The 12,039-nt window shown below is 49.6% G+C and overlaps 1 protein-coding gene and 1 pseudogene across 8 annotated transcripts; both read left to right on the top strand.

Moving 5' to 3' along the window:
- Window positions 1-48: 48 nt before the first annotated feature.
- On the top strand, window positions 49-7,344 carry Zfp408 (zinc finger protein 408). 8 transcript variants are annotated; one of them, XM_030251819.1, is made up of 6 exons: window positions 49-155; window positions 675-949; window positions 1,074-1,164; window positions 2,023-2,084; window positions 2,254-2,504; window positions 3,627-7,344. In XM_030251819.1, exon 6 carries the CDS (start codon window positions 3,668-3,670, stop codon window positions 5,123-5,125), a length of 1,458 nt encoding a protein of 485 aa, XP_030107679.1. In that variant the 5' UTR covers window positions 49-155; window positions 675-949; window positions 1,074-1,164; window positions 2,023-2,084; window positions 2,254-2,504; window positions 3,627-3,667; the 3' UTR covers window positions 5,126-7,344. The 8 variants fall into 8 exon arrangements, with proteins under 8 accessions (XP_030107679.1, XP_030107677.1, XP_011237946.1 ...); XM_006499832.3 differs by lacking the exon at window positions 49-155 and adding an exon at window positions 323-396; XM_011239644.3 differs by lacking the exon at window positions 49-155 and having other exon boundaries at window positions 291-949.
- Window positions 7,345-8,161: 817 nt separating this feature from the next.
- On the top strand, window positions 8,162-8,444 carry Gm13771 (annotated as a pseudogene).
- Window positions 8,445-12,039: the final 3,595 nt, after the last annotated feature.

The raw sequence follows: 12,039 nt of genomic DNA, 5'->3' as shown, positions 1-12,039 counted from the left end.
AACAAGGCTTTCTTGGTGCTCCGCCCACTTCCGGCAATCACCTGACAAAATGTGAGGTTAATTAGCCGAGCTGTCCGACTCGCCGCTACCTAAAGTGAGTGAGTTGGGTTCCGCTTTTCCAGATGCAGGAAACTAGCGGGCCTCTGAAATCCTAGGTTCGTATCGCCCATCGGACAGGGTTTTATCTGTCAAGTACTTCCAAACTCCCAGGTCCATCCTTCAATGATGCCTAACCACCCGGATTCTTCCTTGAGCTTAAATTTGAAAATCAAGGACTGTTTCCGGGAGGAACCGGGACAAAAACGCTCACTTCCGGTAGAGGGGAGTGGCGAGAGAATCTCTGTCCCACGATGAAGGAGGTGGAGGAGGTGATCTTGGGGAAAATAGAGCCGCACCGTGAGTGACCTGCGATGTCTGCGACCCTCAGCCCTGGACTAGATGGCCACAGCGTTTTTCTAGTCAGCGCATTCCCTTACATCCCTTTTTCTCTTGAGCCTGGGATCCTGCTCCGGTGCCCTAAGAGACTAGACTCCCTCCCAACCATTCAAGGGCCCTACTAACTAGAACCTTGCTAATCCCTCGGACTCTTGGGTCATAGCTGACCCTGTACCTCTCTTTCCCCAACCCCACGCCTTCATGGACCACTCCTTTACTGCCTTCCCGTCTCCCTGCAGCCCCAGAGCCACCCCTGGGCCAGGATTCAGGATGGAGCCCTTCCGGAAAAGGCTTTGCTCCGGGCCTCAAAGCCTGCCCGCCGGGTACGAGCCCTGCCATCCTTGTTCTAAGGAGCCTCCCCCAGGGCTTGGCCGTGGGCCCCTCGAGATCCAGGAATCAGCACTTGGGGGTCTGGTGTGTAGGAGCACCCCTGCAGCCCGGCCTGCATTGGGGACCTCTGGAAGATGAGTCCGTCCTGGAGAAGGGCGAGGGAATGAAGACACCGCACGAGGAGGTATTGAGGAGTCGGACATCTGTCTGAAAGTTTGGGGGAGGTTCAGACATTTCCGGACAGCTCTTCCAGTTTGTTAGAAGCAGGATATTTTCAAACTCGAGAAATAATTGTCCCTTCATTGCAGCGCTGTCTTGCTCTACCTAAGCAGCAGTAACTAAAGCAGATGCAAAGAAGTTGTGAGAACCTGAATTCCTACTGTGTTGGCAGAGACAAAGGTCAGAAGCTAAGGTTACCAGGATCAGATTCAAACCTGTTAACTAGTTAGCTAAATTACACACCTAATATTACTCACCTGTAAAAGAAAGTTGTGGCTGTTACCGAGATCCTTTGGAAGACCAGAGGACACGATGCAAGCCAAATACGCCTGTGCTTTGTAAGCATTAGTAAGGATTGTTTAAAAGTATTGGTGCTCTTGCAGCGTTTTCTGTTTGGTATTTGCTGAAAGGCTGTGCTGTTTAGAGCTTTCCACACCTTTAAGGAGAGGTGAGTGGACTCTCTGGTCTTCACTGACTGAAGATATAAAACAGCACCATAGAACTGGGCGCGGTGGCACACGCCTTTAATCCCAGCACTGGGTGGGAGGGGGGCGGGGGGAGGCAGACGCAGAGGCAGGCGGATTTCTGAGTTCGAGGCCAGCTTGGTCTACAGAGTTAGTGCCAGGACAACCAGGGCTACACAGAGAAACCATGTCTTGAAAAACCAAAAAAAAAAAAAAAAAAAAAAAACAAACCACACAGCACCATAGTGTAGAGGCAACCTCAGAGGCTGCTGCTAGCCTTAGAGTTTCATCTTATGAAAAAAAAAAGTGGGGGAGGAGTTGGGGAGTGGTGCATGTCTTTAATCCTAGCACTAGGGAGGCAGAGGCAGGAAGATCTCTGAGTTCGAGACCAGCCCGGTCTACAGAGTGAGTTCCAGGACAACCCTGTTTCAAAAACAATCAAAAAAAAATCCCAAAAGTTTCAGCTTAGCTTTGCCCCAGAAAGGTTGTGCCCAGATTTGCTTTGCTTTTGTTTTGCTGTCTGCCCCTCACTCCTCGCAGGCACGGGGAAAGGGATCTCATTGTTTTATTCTAGGACTTCTCGTTAGCCCCGTGCGGAGCCATCTGTCCCCGGCAGCAAAGTTCCACTTGGACCAGGTAAGTAAAACTAGTGCGCGCACACGCTCTGCTTGGGATGGAACCTGAAGCCAATTCTCGTTGCCTTCCCGGCGGTCTTTTCCAACGTGTGATGCAAGGGGATGACGGAGGGGTCAGAGGAAGCCACGTGAGGAGGGTCTGTTGAGCCAGCTCCTGCTCTGTCTTGTAGTTTGGTGCAGGAGGGAAGACTGCAGAGTGATGGCAATGCGTCCTTGGTCTGGATCAGGGAGAAGCTACACCTGCAGGTGGACCAGACTATACTGCCAGGCTTTGAGTTGCTGCTGCGCCCACAGTCTCCGCAGAAGAGTCTAAGTGTCCTGCACCCCAAGCTGGAGGAAGAAGTAGCTGAGACAGGAGAGGCGTCTGCTACACAGGAAGAGGTGGCCTCCCCGCAAGAGGATTCAGCAGGGTTTTGCACAGGTATGTATCCAGGAAACATTAGTTCCAGGTCATATGGCCACATATAAGACTGTGGCCTTCTGGTCTACACGAGACCCTGTCTCATATCAAACAAACAAGGACCTGGGAACTGGCTGCATTAGTGAAGTGGCTTGCTGCACAAGCCTGAAGACCGGGCTTGGGATCCCCAGCAGTCACATAAAAGCTGACAGTGGTGCTGGGTGCTGACACACACGTATTTGTGAACCCAGCTCTTAGGCAGAAACAAATGGTTCCCTGGAGCTCGACGGCGAGACCATCAAGTCAGTGACACCCGGGTTCAGTGAGAGAGACCCTGTCTCATTTAAGAAGACACTGACATTGTCACCTAGCCACAAAACCCATAATATAAAAATATGAATGCCCACTCCCAGATTGCTACAAAGCACTGTGTGATAGGAAAGGCAGTGAAGCTGGGCGGTGAGGGTGACCCCAGCATTCGGAAAGGCATTTTTGTTTGTTTTGTTGGTTTTCAAGACAGGGTTTCTCTGCATACCCTTGGCTGTCCTGGAACTCTCTCTGTAGGCCAGGCTGGTCTCAACTCAGAGATCTCCTGCCTGTGCCTCCCAGTGCTGGGACATTATTGCATGTACATGGGTGTTTTGCTTACAGTATTTGTGTGCCACGTTGTGCAGTGCCTGAGAAGTCCAGCAGAGGGCACTGGATCCTGTTGGAACAAGAGTTACAGGTGGTTTTTAGCCACCATGTGGGTGATAGGAATTAAACCTTAGTTCTTTGAAGAGCTTTCTCATTTTCCCCAATCCTGGTCCCCTTTGTCTTTCAGACAATACCCTTCTCTCTGTCTTATCTCTGGAATGGGAGCAGGGTTTTTCCTTTTACAGATGAGCTCAGGCTGGGAGATATGAGGGTCCAATCCCATATGTATCTCCAGTGCAGAACAGGAATGTCATTCTCTGGAGTGGCCTTACTTCTAGGGATTAACCAGGTCGCCTTGATGCGCTTTCCCAGAAGTGTTTAAGCTTGGGCAGGAGAGATTCATGTGTTTGTTTTCCTGCTAAAGAACAGCATGTGTGATGTGCCAGTAATACCATCTGCCTGCTACCAAGCTTGCCTAACCCTGGAACCCCATCTCTTTCCTCATAGATCCTGGTCACGAGTCATCCCATAGTATCCAAGAAGACAATATGCTAGTCTCTGAATCTGTGACCAAAACCGAAGAGCAACTTTTCAAGGATAGCCAACCCATTGGCCTGTTGCTTCACGATGACAGCATGGATAAACAGTGCCTACCACAGACTCCACCTGAGCCTCAGAGCACCTCAGCTGCCCAGAAGAGCCCAGAGAGCAGTGAAGCCGGTTTATTTCCTCCTGAGGGTGCCCAGGTGGAGACCTGCCCGGCCAAGCAGTTAGATGTCCCCAGCAGTCAGTGCCCGTCTATAGCCCAGACCTCAGAGCCTGGAACCCAGCTCCCTGACCTGTCTGGGCTGCTCTGCAGCCCTCTGGACCCAGCAGGAAGCTCCTCAAAGCTGGGCCGACGCTACCGGTGTGGGGAGTGTAGCAAGGCATTCCTACAGCTGTGCCATCTGAAGAAGCACGCGTTTGTGCACACAGACCACAAGCCTTTCCTGTGCACCGAGTGTGGCAAGAGCTACAGCTCTGAGGAAAGCTTCAAAGGCCACATGCTGGGCCACCGTGGTGTACGGCCCTTCCCTTGCTCTCAGTGTGACAAGGCCTATGGTACCCGCAGAGACCTCAGGGAACATCAGGTGGTCCACTCAGGTGCCCGGCCCTTTGTGTGTGAGCAATGCGGCAAAACCTTTGCCCGCCGACCTTCCCTGCGGCTACACCGAAAGACCCACCAGATGCCAGATGCCCCTTCACCATGCCCATGCCCAGTGTGTGGACGGCTCCTGGCCACCCGGGGTTCCCTGCGGAATCACATGAGGCTCCACACTGGTGAGAAACCCTACCTGTGCCCCCACTGTGGCCAAGCATTCCGCCAGCGGGGCAACCTCCAAGGACACTTGCGGCTACACACAGGAGAGCGCCCCTACCAGTGCCCACATTGTGCCAATACTTACCCCCAGCTGCCTGAACTGCGGCGCCATCTCATCTCCCACACTGGAGAGGCCTACCTGTGCCCCGTGTGTGGGAAGGCCCTGCGAGACCCACATACACTCCGTGCTCATGAGCGCCTACACTCAGGGGAGAGGCCCTTTCGCTGTCCCCAGTGTGACCGAGCTTACACACTGGCCACCAAGTTGCGCCGCCACCTCAAGTCCCACATGACAGACAAGCCATACCAGTGCCCCATCTGTGGCATGGGCTATGTTCTCCCTCACAGCCTCAAGCGGCACCAGCTCAGTCACCAGTGTGGGGTTTCATCCAGCCCTTCTCTGCCTCCTGCTGCCTCTGAGCCCCCTATGGTGCTCCTCCAGAGTGAGCCGGAACTGCTGGACACTTGTAGCCAACAGGAAGTGCCCCCAGGTGAGGGTATTGTGGAGGTCACCATCTCTGAAAGCCAGGAAAAGTGCTTTATAGTACCAGAGCAGCCAGCCCCTAGCCCCAGCCTGGTCCTGATCCACAAGGACGTGGGCTTTCGTGGCTGGGCCGAGGTGGTAGAAGCAGAAGCAGGCACCTGACGCCCTCATCACCCTTCCTTTACCCCTGCAAGAGCTCCCCGTGAAGACTGGTGCAGCAGAGCGGGTGTCATTCATTCTCTTTGGGTCTCCAGAGAGGTGCAGGAACCCAGCTGACTGGCTTCTTGGGGTCAATCCACACATCACATGCCCTCTGTAGTTCAGGTTTTAATTCAGTTGGTTGCTTTCATAGATGAAGTTCGTCAAAGCTAAAGGAGACAGTGTAGGGAGATGGGTGGGGTGGGATTTGTGCACTCTGTAGGCTTGGGCACAGGGAAGCTATGAGGTCTTAACACGATTTGCCTGTGAAGTCTGTGAGCCTAGACAATGTGAGATGTTGGGGATGAGCCAGACAGGCTCATAGTGACACACCCCTGGTATCCCAGCACACAAACAGAGGCAGAAGGGTTGCCTCAAGTCTGAGGCCATCATGGACTGTGTAAGCAGACCTATCTCAGGGAGGGAGGGAGAAGAGGTTGGCCTTTACAAAGCCTGTGATTCACTGAGCTGTAGGGATAGATCAGAAATAAATGCGTAGGCTGAGTGTGTCAGCTCACACCTAGAATCCCTGCCTTAGAAGCACAAGTTAAAGACCTACCTGCCTACCCTTAGGAAGAAGAAAAACCATTGGATATGAGTTCAGAGGGGACATGGGAGTTGTTACGATAGGGTGATGTGATCTGGGTGGTGCCAAGGGCCTCCCCAGCGGTGACAACAGGAGCATACTTTGAGCCAGGCTTTGATGAGTGAACGCGCGCATGCGCGTGTGTGTGTGTGTGTGTGTGTGTGTGTGTGTGTAAGCAGTGTTTCTTTTTTAAACAAATAGACAAGTATAAAGCACTTTAACTATTCTCCCATAGCCACAAAGCTACCCGAGGGCTGAGTTTAGAGTCTGCCTGTTGCACTCGTGCTGACGGTCGGCTCCCAGCACTGGTGCTGCACTATCTTGGTCTGCCTGTTCTTGGTAGGTGGATGGATTTTCAAGCGGTGAGAAGCAGGAATGGACATGTAATTCTAAAGAGGTGGTCGGGAGATGCCTTAGTGAAGTGAGAGTGCTATGAGTACCAGAGTAGGCAGTGAGCTGGGGAAGGGCTGGGTGCTAGGTGGAGTAAAGAAGATAAAAGCTGGGCCTGGAGAGCTGCCTCGGAGGTTAAGAACACTTCCAGAGGTCCTGAGTTCAATTCCCAGCAACCACATGGTGGCTCACAACCATCTGTAATGGGATCCAATATCCTCTTTTGGTGTGTCTGAAGACAGCTACAGTGTATTCATGAACATAAAATAAATCTTAAAAAAAAAAAAGACAAAAGCCAGTGTGGCCACTTGCATCTCAAACTACAAAAGGACCTTCTCTAGGACAGTGTTTTTTTTTTTTTTTTTTTTCTGAGTTAAACTAGCCATGTTGCACTGTTTTTGTTTTTTAATAAATTGAATCCTGAGTATCTATATGGTATAAAGAGAACTGGCTCTCCCACCTAGAGCAAGCAGCAGAGGGACTGAGGTAGACCAGGGAGGTGAGGACAGGGAGAAGTTACGTTCCTGAAGTCAAGTGTCAGGTAGGTATGTTCTCTGGGAGGCACAAGGGACAGAGTTCAGAGCTGGTGGCTGGGAGAACAGTTTAAGTTCTCCCAAGTCTCAGCCATGCATTTAAGATTTGGGCTGAGGTAGGCTTTAAGAAACAAGCAGTTGGTGGGAGGAGCTGGGTAACTAAGCAACAGGGCCCTGAAGGCCACAGTGGCTTTACTCCAGTTAGTAAGAGGGGAGGCTTATAAGGGGAGTAAAGGTGGAGCCATCAAATGGAAGAGAGAAACCTGAGAAGTGTCACTAGAACTAAAGGAGGAGTGTCCCAGGGGTGGTCAATGCTGACACTGGCTTGGGTGTTGAGACCTGTGAAGTGAGCTGAACCGGGAGGGGTTATGGTTTATAAGTGCTTGGCCCAGGGAGTGGCACCATTAGAAGGTGTGGCCCTCTTGGACTAGGTGTGTCACTGTGGGTGTGGGCTTTAACCCTCTTCCTAGCTGCTTGGAAGCCAGTCTTCTGCTATCAGCCTTCAGATGAAGATGTAGAGCCCCTCTGCTCCTCCTGCACCATGCTTACCTGGATGCTGCCATGTTCCTGCCTTGATAATGGACTGAACCTGTAAGCCGGCCCCAATTAAACAGGATGTATTGATTGTCTTTATATGTAAGTGTGCTGTGGAACAAATGGAAATCAAAACTGGATGAGTTGGTTCGCTCTTTCCACCATGCATATCCTGTCCTGAGGATTGAACTCAGGTTGCCATGCTTAGCAGCAGTCACCTTTACCTACTGGCCCATCTCACAGGCCCCCAGGAAGTAGGTCCTGTTCCATCCCCTGCCCTCAAATGCGCCATGAGTCCTGACCGGTCAATGAGAAGTACCCCGGGGGGAAGAGCTGGCCAAAACCGCACAGGAAAACAATTTCTGTGCTTGATGGTGATGGCAGAAGCAATGTGTCTCTCCTGCTTGCTGGTGGCATTACCCCTGCCTGGTACCTGCCCAATCTGTGTAACTCAGTAGCAAAGCATCTCTGAAATTGTCTAATGGAAGGAAAGGCAGAAACAGCGGCCTCTGGAGAAAAACCACTTCACAGCCTGGAAAATAGCTGCTAAGATGAGCTTTAGTCAATGCTGGTTCTTCGAGCTCAGCTGGGACCCTTTCTAGCTTGTTCCCACAGAGCATCTCAATTTAGGCAACTGCTTGGCAGTGCCTACCAGTGCTCTAGGCAACCTGGAGACTCCACTGTATAGGCAGTGGGTGGATGTGGAGGCCATCCACACCTCAGACGTTCCCAGGCTGGCATATGGAAGCTGATACCCATTCTACTTCGTCCATATACAGGAGGAGACCTTTAGAAAGGCTGAAAGAGTGAGGTCAGAACAGAGCCAGTACTTTGGATGGCCTGGGGTTTGGGAGTGTGTTCTGCTACTTCTGGCCAGAACTGAGCCTGGTGCTAAAGAATGTTGTCTAGAGTTGGGGTGAATTTGCACCAAGGCAGCAGTGTAGTCACCGCAGTTCCATCTTCGTTTCCGAGATGTTGCCCTTAGCCAAAAACACATTAAGCCGTCTCCAAGTTTGAAGCATTCAGCAAGTGGTGGCAAGGCAGAGCCACCAGAAGAGAACACCTAGTTTCCATGACAAATATGGAAATGCTATATTAGCAGGTGGAGCCATCTTCTGTGTTTCTACATGGATATATACAGCCACACAAATTAGAATAGAATGGAACCTGTCCCCTGTTGGCAGAGTCACCCCAAAGGAATGGAGAGATCAGTAGTCATACCAGCTGGTACAATAATCAAGGAATCGTTTCAAAACCAACTCAACAGTGAATGCCAAGGCAGACTCGTATACTCATTATACTATGGCAGACTGAAGAACAAATATAGAAACACAGTACCTTGAAATCTTCAAAAAAAAAAAAAAGTGTTGTCTAAGTTTGGAGCAGGGGCAGTGAGGCCTAGAAACAGCCGGGGTCACGAGGTCAGCCAGTAGCAGAGCTCGAACTGAACACAGGCTTCTGCCTGCCTTAGTGCTCTTCAGCTCACAGGAATGCCAGTGCCCATTCTTGGAAAGACTGACCGTTGGTATTGGTTTTGATTTGAGACAGCATGTCAGTGTGCGGCTATTGCCCGGAACTCACCAAGAGTCCAGGCTTAACCTTAAGCTTATACAGATCTCTTGCCTTAGCCCCCACACCAGGTGTTGAGGTATAAGCCACACACCTGCCAAGCGATTCTTAATAATTTGGTATATACTAAAGTGGAATTCTTGCCATAGGGCCAATCCTGTGAAAGCATTGCTGGACACATTCTTATAGATTTCAGCTTACCTATATGGCTGTGGAACCCCAAATTAAAAGATGTAGGTTGGAGCTTTGCCCCTCTAACCCCAGCACCTAGAAGGCTGAGGCAGGAGAATCAAGAGTTTAAAATGAATTAGTAGCCGGGTGTGGTGGCACACACCTTTAATCCCAGCACTCAGGAGGCAGAGGCAGGCGGATTTCTGAGTTCAAGGCCAGCCTGGTCTACAGCGTGAGTTCCAGGACAGCCAGGGCTATACAGAGAAACCCTGTCTCGGAAAAAAAAAAAAAAAAGAGAATTGTGTAGTGTATGATGTGTGTCAACGCGTGTGTGTGCCAGGGCACATGTGGACAACCTTGTGGAATCAGTTCTTCTGTCTTTACACATTTCTGTGGGTTCTGGGGATCAAAGTTAGGTTCCCAGGCTCGTGCTGTTTGGTGATTAGTTTTAGTTGTCAACTTGACACAATCTATAGTCACCTTGATAAGGAATCTCAATGGGGGATTGTCTAGAGAAGGCTGACTTGTGGGCATGAAGCCGGGTTGGGGGGGAGGTTATCTTGATTGTGTTGGGGCTGAAAGATCTGCCCACTATGGGTGGCACCATTCCCCAGATAGGCTCCTGAACTGTGTAAGAGAAGATAAAGTGAACTGAAGACAAGTGTGCATTAGCCCATTGCTGTTGACTATCGATGCCATGTGACCAGCTATCTCAAGCTCCTTCCTGATGGGTGGCTGTGCCTCAGTGATGGACTATAATGTGGAACCAGGAGGAAAAACAAACAAACCCTTTCTCTCCTAAATTGCTTTTGTCAGGATGCTTTATCGAGCAACAGAAAGGAAACTGGGGCATGTGGCAAGTGCCTCTGCCTGCTGGGCCACCTAACTGGCCCTTTAGTATTTCATTTTTCAGCAGAGTCTCACTATGCAACTAGGGCTGAAAGACACCTGCCTCTGCCTCCTAATACAGGGATTCCCTCCATACCCAACTTAGAAGCTCTTTACCTATTCACTAACCAACACCCACCGAAGAGGGGGTGGAAAGAGAAAGGAAAAATAATAGGCACAGTGTTTCTAAGAATATAAACAGCTGGAACCCTCAAACCTCGTTGCTTAGAATGTAAACTAGTCCAAGTACTTGGAACAGGTATCCATTGTAGGTTCTTTTTTTTTTTTTTTTTTTTTTTGGGTTTTCGAGACAGGGTTTCTCTGTATAGCCCTGGCTGTCCTGGAACTCACTCTGTAGACCAGGCTGGCCTCCAACTCAGAAATCTGCCTGCCTCTGCCTCCCAAGTGCTGGGATTAAAGGCGTGCGCCACCACGCCCGGCTTCCATTGTAGGTTCTTAAGTAAAGCCTATGTCTGCTTTCTGCCCAGACAGTCCCATGACCTGAGCATTTGCCTTACAGGAGTAAGTGCTGAGTTACATAAAAACTTATATTCAAGAATATCCCAGGGGCCAGTGAGATAGCACAGAGGTGAAAGAAAGCCTGCCATGCAAGCTTGAGGGCCTGAGTTTGCTCCCCAGAAGCCACAGTGGGAGGAGAGAGTAGTCTCCAAAGTTATCATCCGACCTTCATAAACACTCTATGATATGTGGCCCTGTTTCCTCTATACCTCATACACACACATACATAGTCAAATCAATAAAATTACAAAAAATTAACTTCATAGCATCCCAAAACTCTAAGTTCATTCAAATACACATTGACAGATGAATTAGAAAGATAAAGCCAGGTGAAGTGGCACACATGACCTGACTTGGGTTCAAGGTCAGCTCCAGGTACAACAAGACTGTCTCTAAGACCCACCAGGATGCCTACGGAAAGGACAGTTAAGCAGTGTGTGGTATCCATGCAAAGAACTGAACATCATGGCACAGAGGGCAGCTCTGAGAAACACCAGGCATGATGGATCCCTGCAACTGTGTGTGAGCTAAAGGAGACACACAAAGCAGGTGCCCGTTCAGTTATGCCTCTATAGAGTTCAAAGACAGACAAAGCTGGTCGGTGTCAGGATGGTGGTTGTTACAGGGGCGGGGGGTGGGGGGGGAGCTGCAAGCTGACAGGAAGTTGGGAACTGGTTTGGATAGGGGTATACGTCAAATGTGGAGTTAATTGACTATGATTTGTAAACATCCGTGATAGACTTTGCTCCCATGACGACACACATATAGGGCAGATTAGACCAGATTAAAAGTAGATGAAGGCAGGTTTGTTAGGAGGCAGCTTTCAGGTGGGTTCCCCGATCTCCCAGGTGGAGGTCACTGAAGTCACATCTGGCCTAAAGCAGATTTTATAGACTTTAGTCGAGGAATGATGATGTGCAAGCTAGGAGCTGGATGGTGTCCATACACGGTCAAAAACTGAGCCCCTGGGCAGGCACTCCGGAATTTTCTTTGTGCCAGCCAGGTTGGGGAAAGGAGGACAGATGGCTTGTGCAGGGTCAGTCAAGAAGGGTTCCAGCCTAACAAATATATGCAAATTAAGCCTTATTTTTAGAGGCATGTTTTAGGAAGTTGTTAATATATATTATTTGTTGATGAGAAAAGGCCATCGGCATGTAAAGGCACCTGTGTTCAGGCCTGACCTCCTGAGTTCAGTCCCTGAGACCTGTGGGGTAGAGGGAGAGACCTGAGCTCCACCTGTGTACATTCCCAATAAATACATGCAATTGAATTTCAAAAAAAAAAAAAAAGGCATATGACTGTTTTATTTTGTTTGTTTGACAGGGTCTCTCTGTGTAGCCCTGACTGTCCTGGAGCTTGCTCTGTAGACCAAGCTCCGACCTTCATAAACACTCTATGATATGTGGCCCTGTTTCCTCTATACCTCATACACACACATACATAGTCAAATCAATAAAATTACAAAAAATTAACTTCATAGCATCCCAAAACTCTAAGTTCATTCAAATACACATTGACAGATGAATTAGAAAGATTAGCCTCAAACTCATAGAGATTATTCAGCCTCTGCTTTCTCAGTGTCAGGATTAAAGGTGTGACCACTACACCCAGCTGCATAGGTTTTGAAAGTTATTTTTTAAAAGATTTATTTATTTATTTTATATATATGAGTACAATGTAGCTGTACA

The sequence above is a fragment of the Mus musculus genome, chromosome 2, assembly GCF_000001635.26.
Source record: "Mus musculus strain C57BL/6J chromosome 2, GRCm38.p6 C57BL/6J".
Taxonomy (NCBI): Eukaryota; Metazoa; Chordata; class Mammalia; order Rodentia; family Muridae; genus Mus; species Mus musculus.
The sequence above is the reverse complement of the archived record's forward strand: the minus strand, read 5'-3'. Positions and strand labels throughout refer to the sequence as shown.

What these genes read in the sequence shown, in the direction of transcription:
- Zfp408 (NM_001347175.2), top strand. Translation starts at nt 351, where the DNA reads ATGAAGGAGGTGGAGGAGGTGATCTTGGGGAAAATAGAGCCGCACC. An exon ending in GGGGAAAATAGAGCCGCACC is followed by an intron (nt 397 to 674) that starts GTGAGTGACCTG and finishes GTCTCCCTGCAG; the next exon opens with CCCCAGAGCCACCCCTGGGC. An exon ending in TTCAGCAGGGTTTTGCACAG is followed by an intron (nt 2,505 to 3,626) that starts GTATGTATCCAG and finishes CTTTCCTCATAG; the next exon opens with ATCCTGGTCACGAGTCATCC.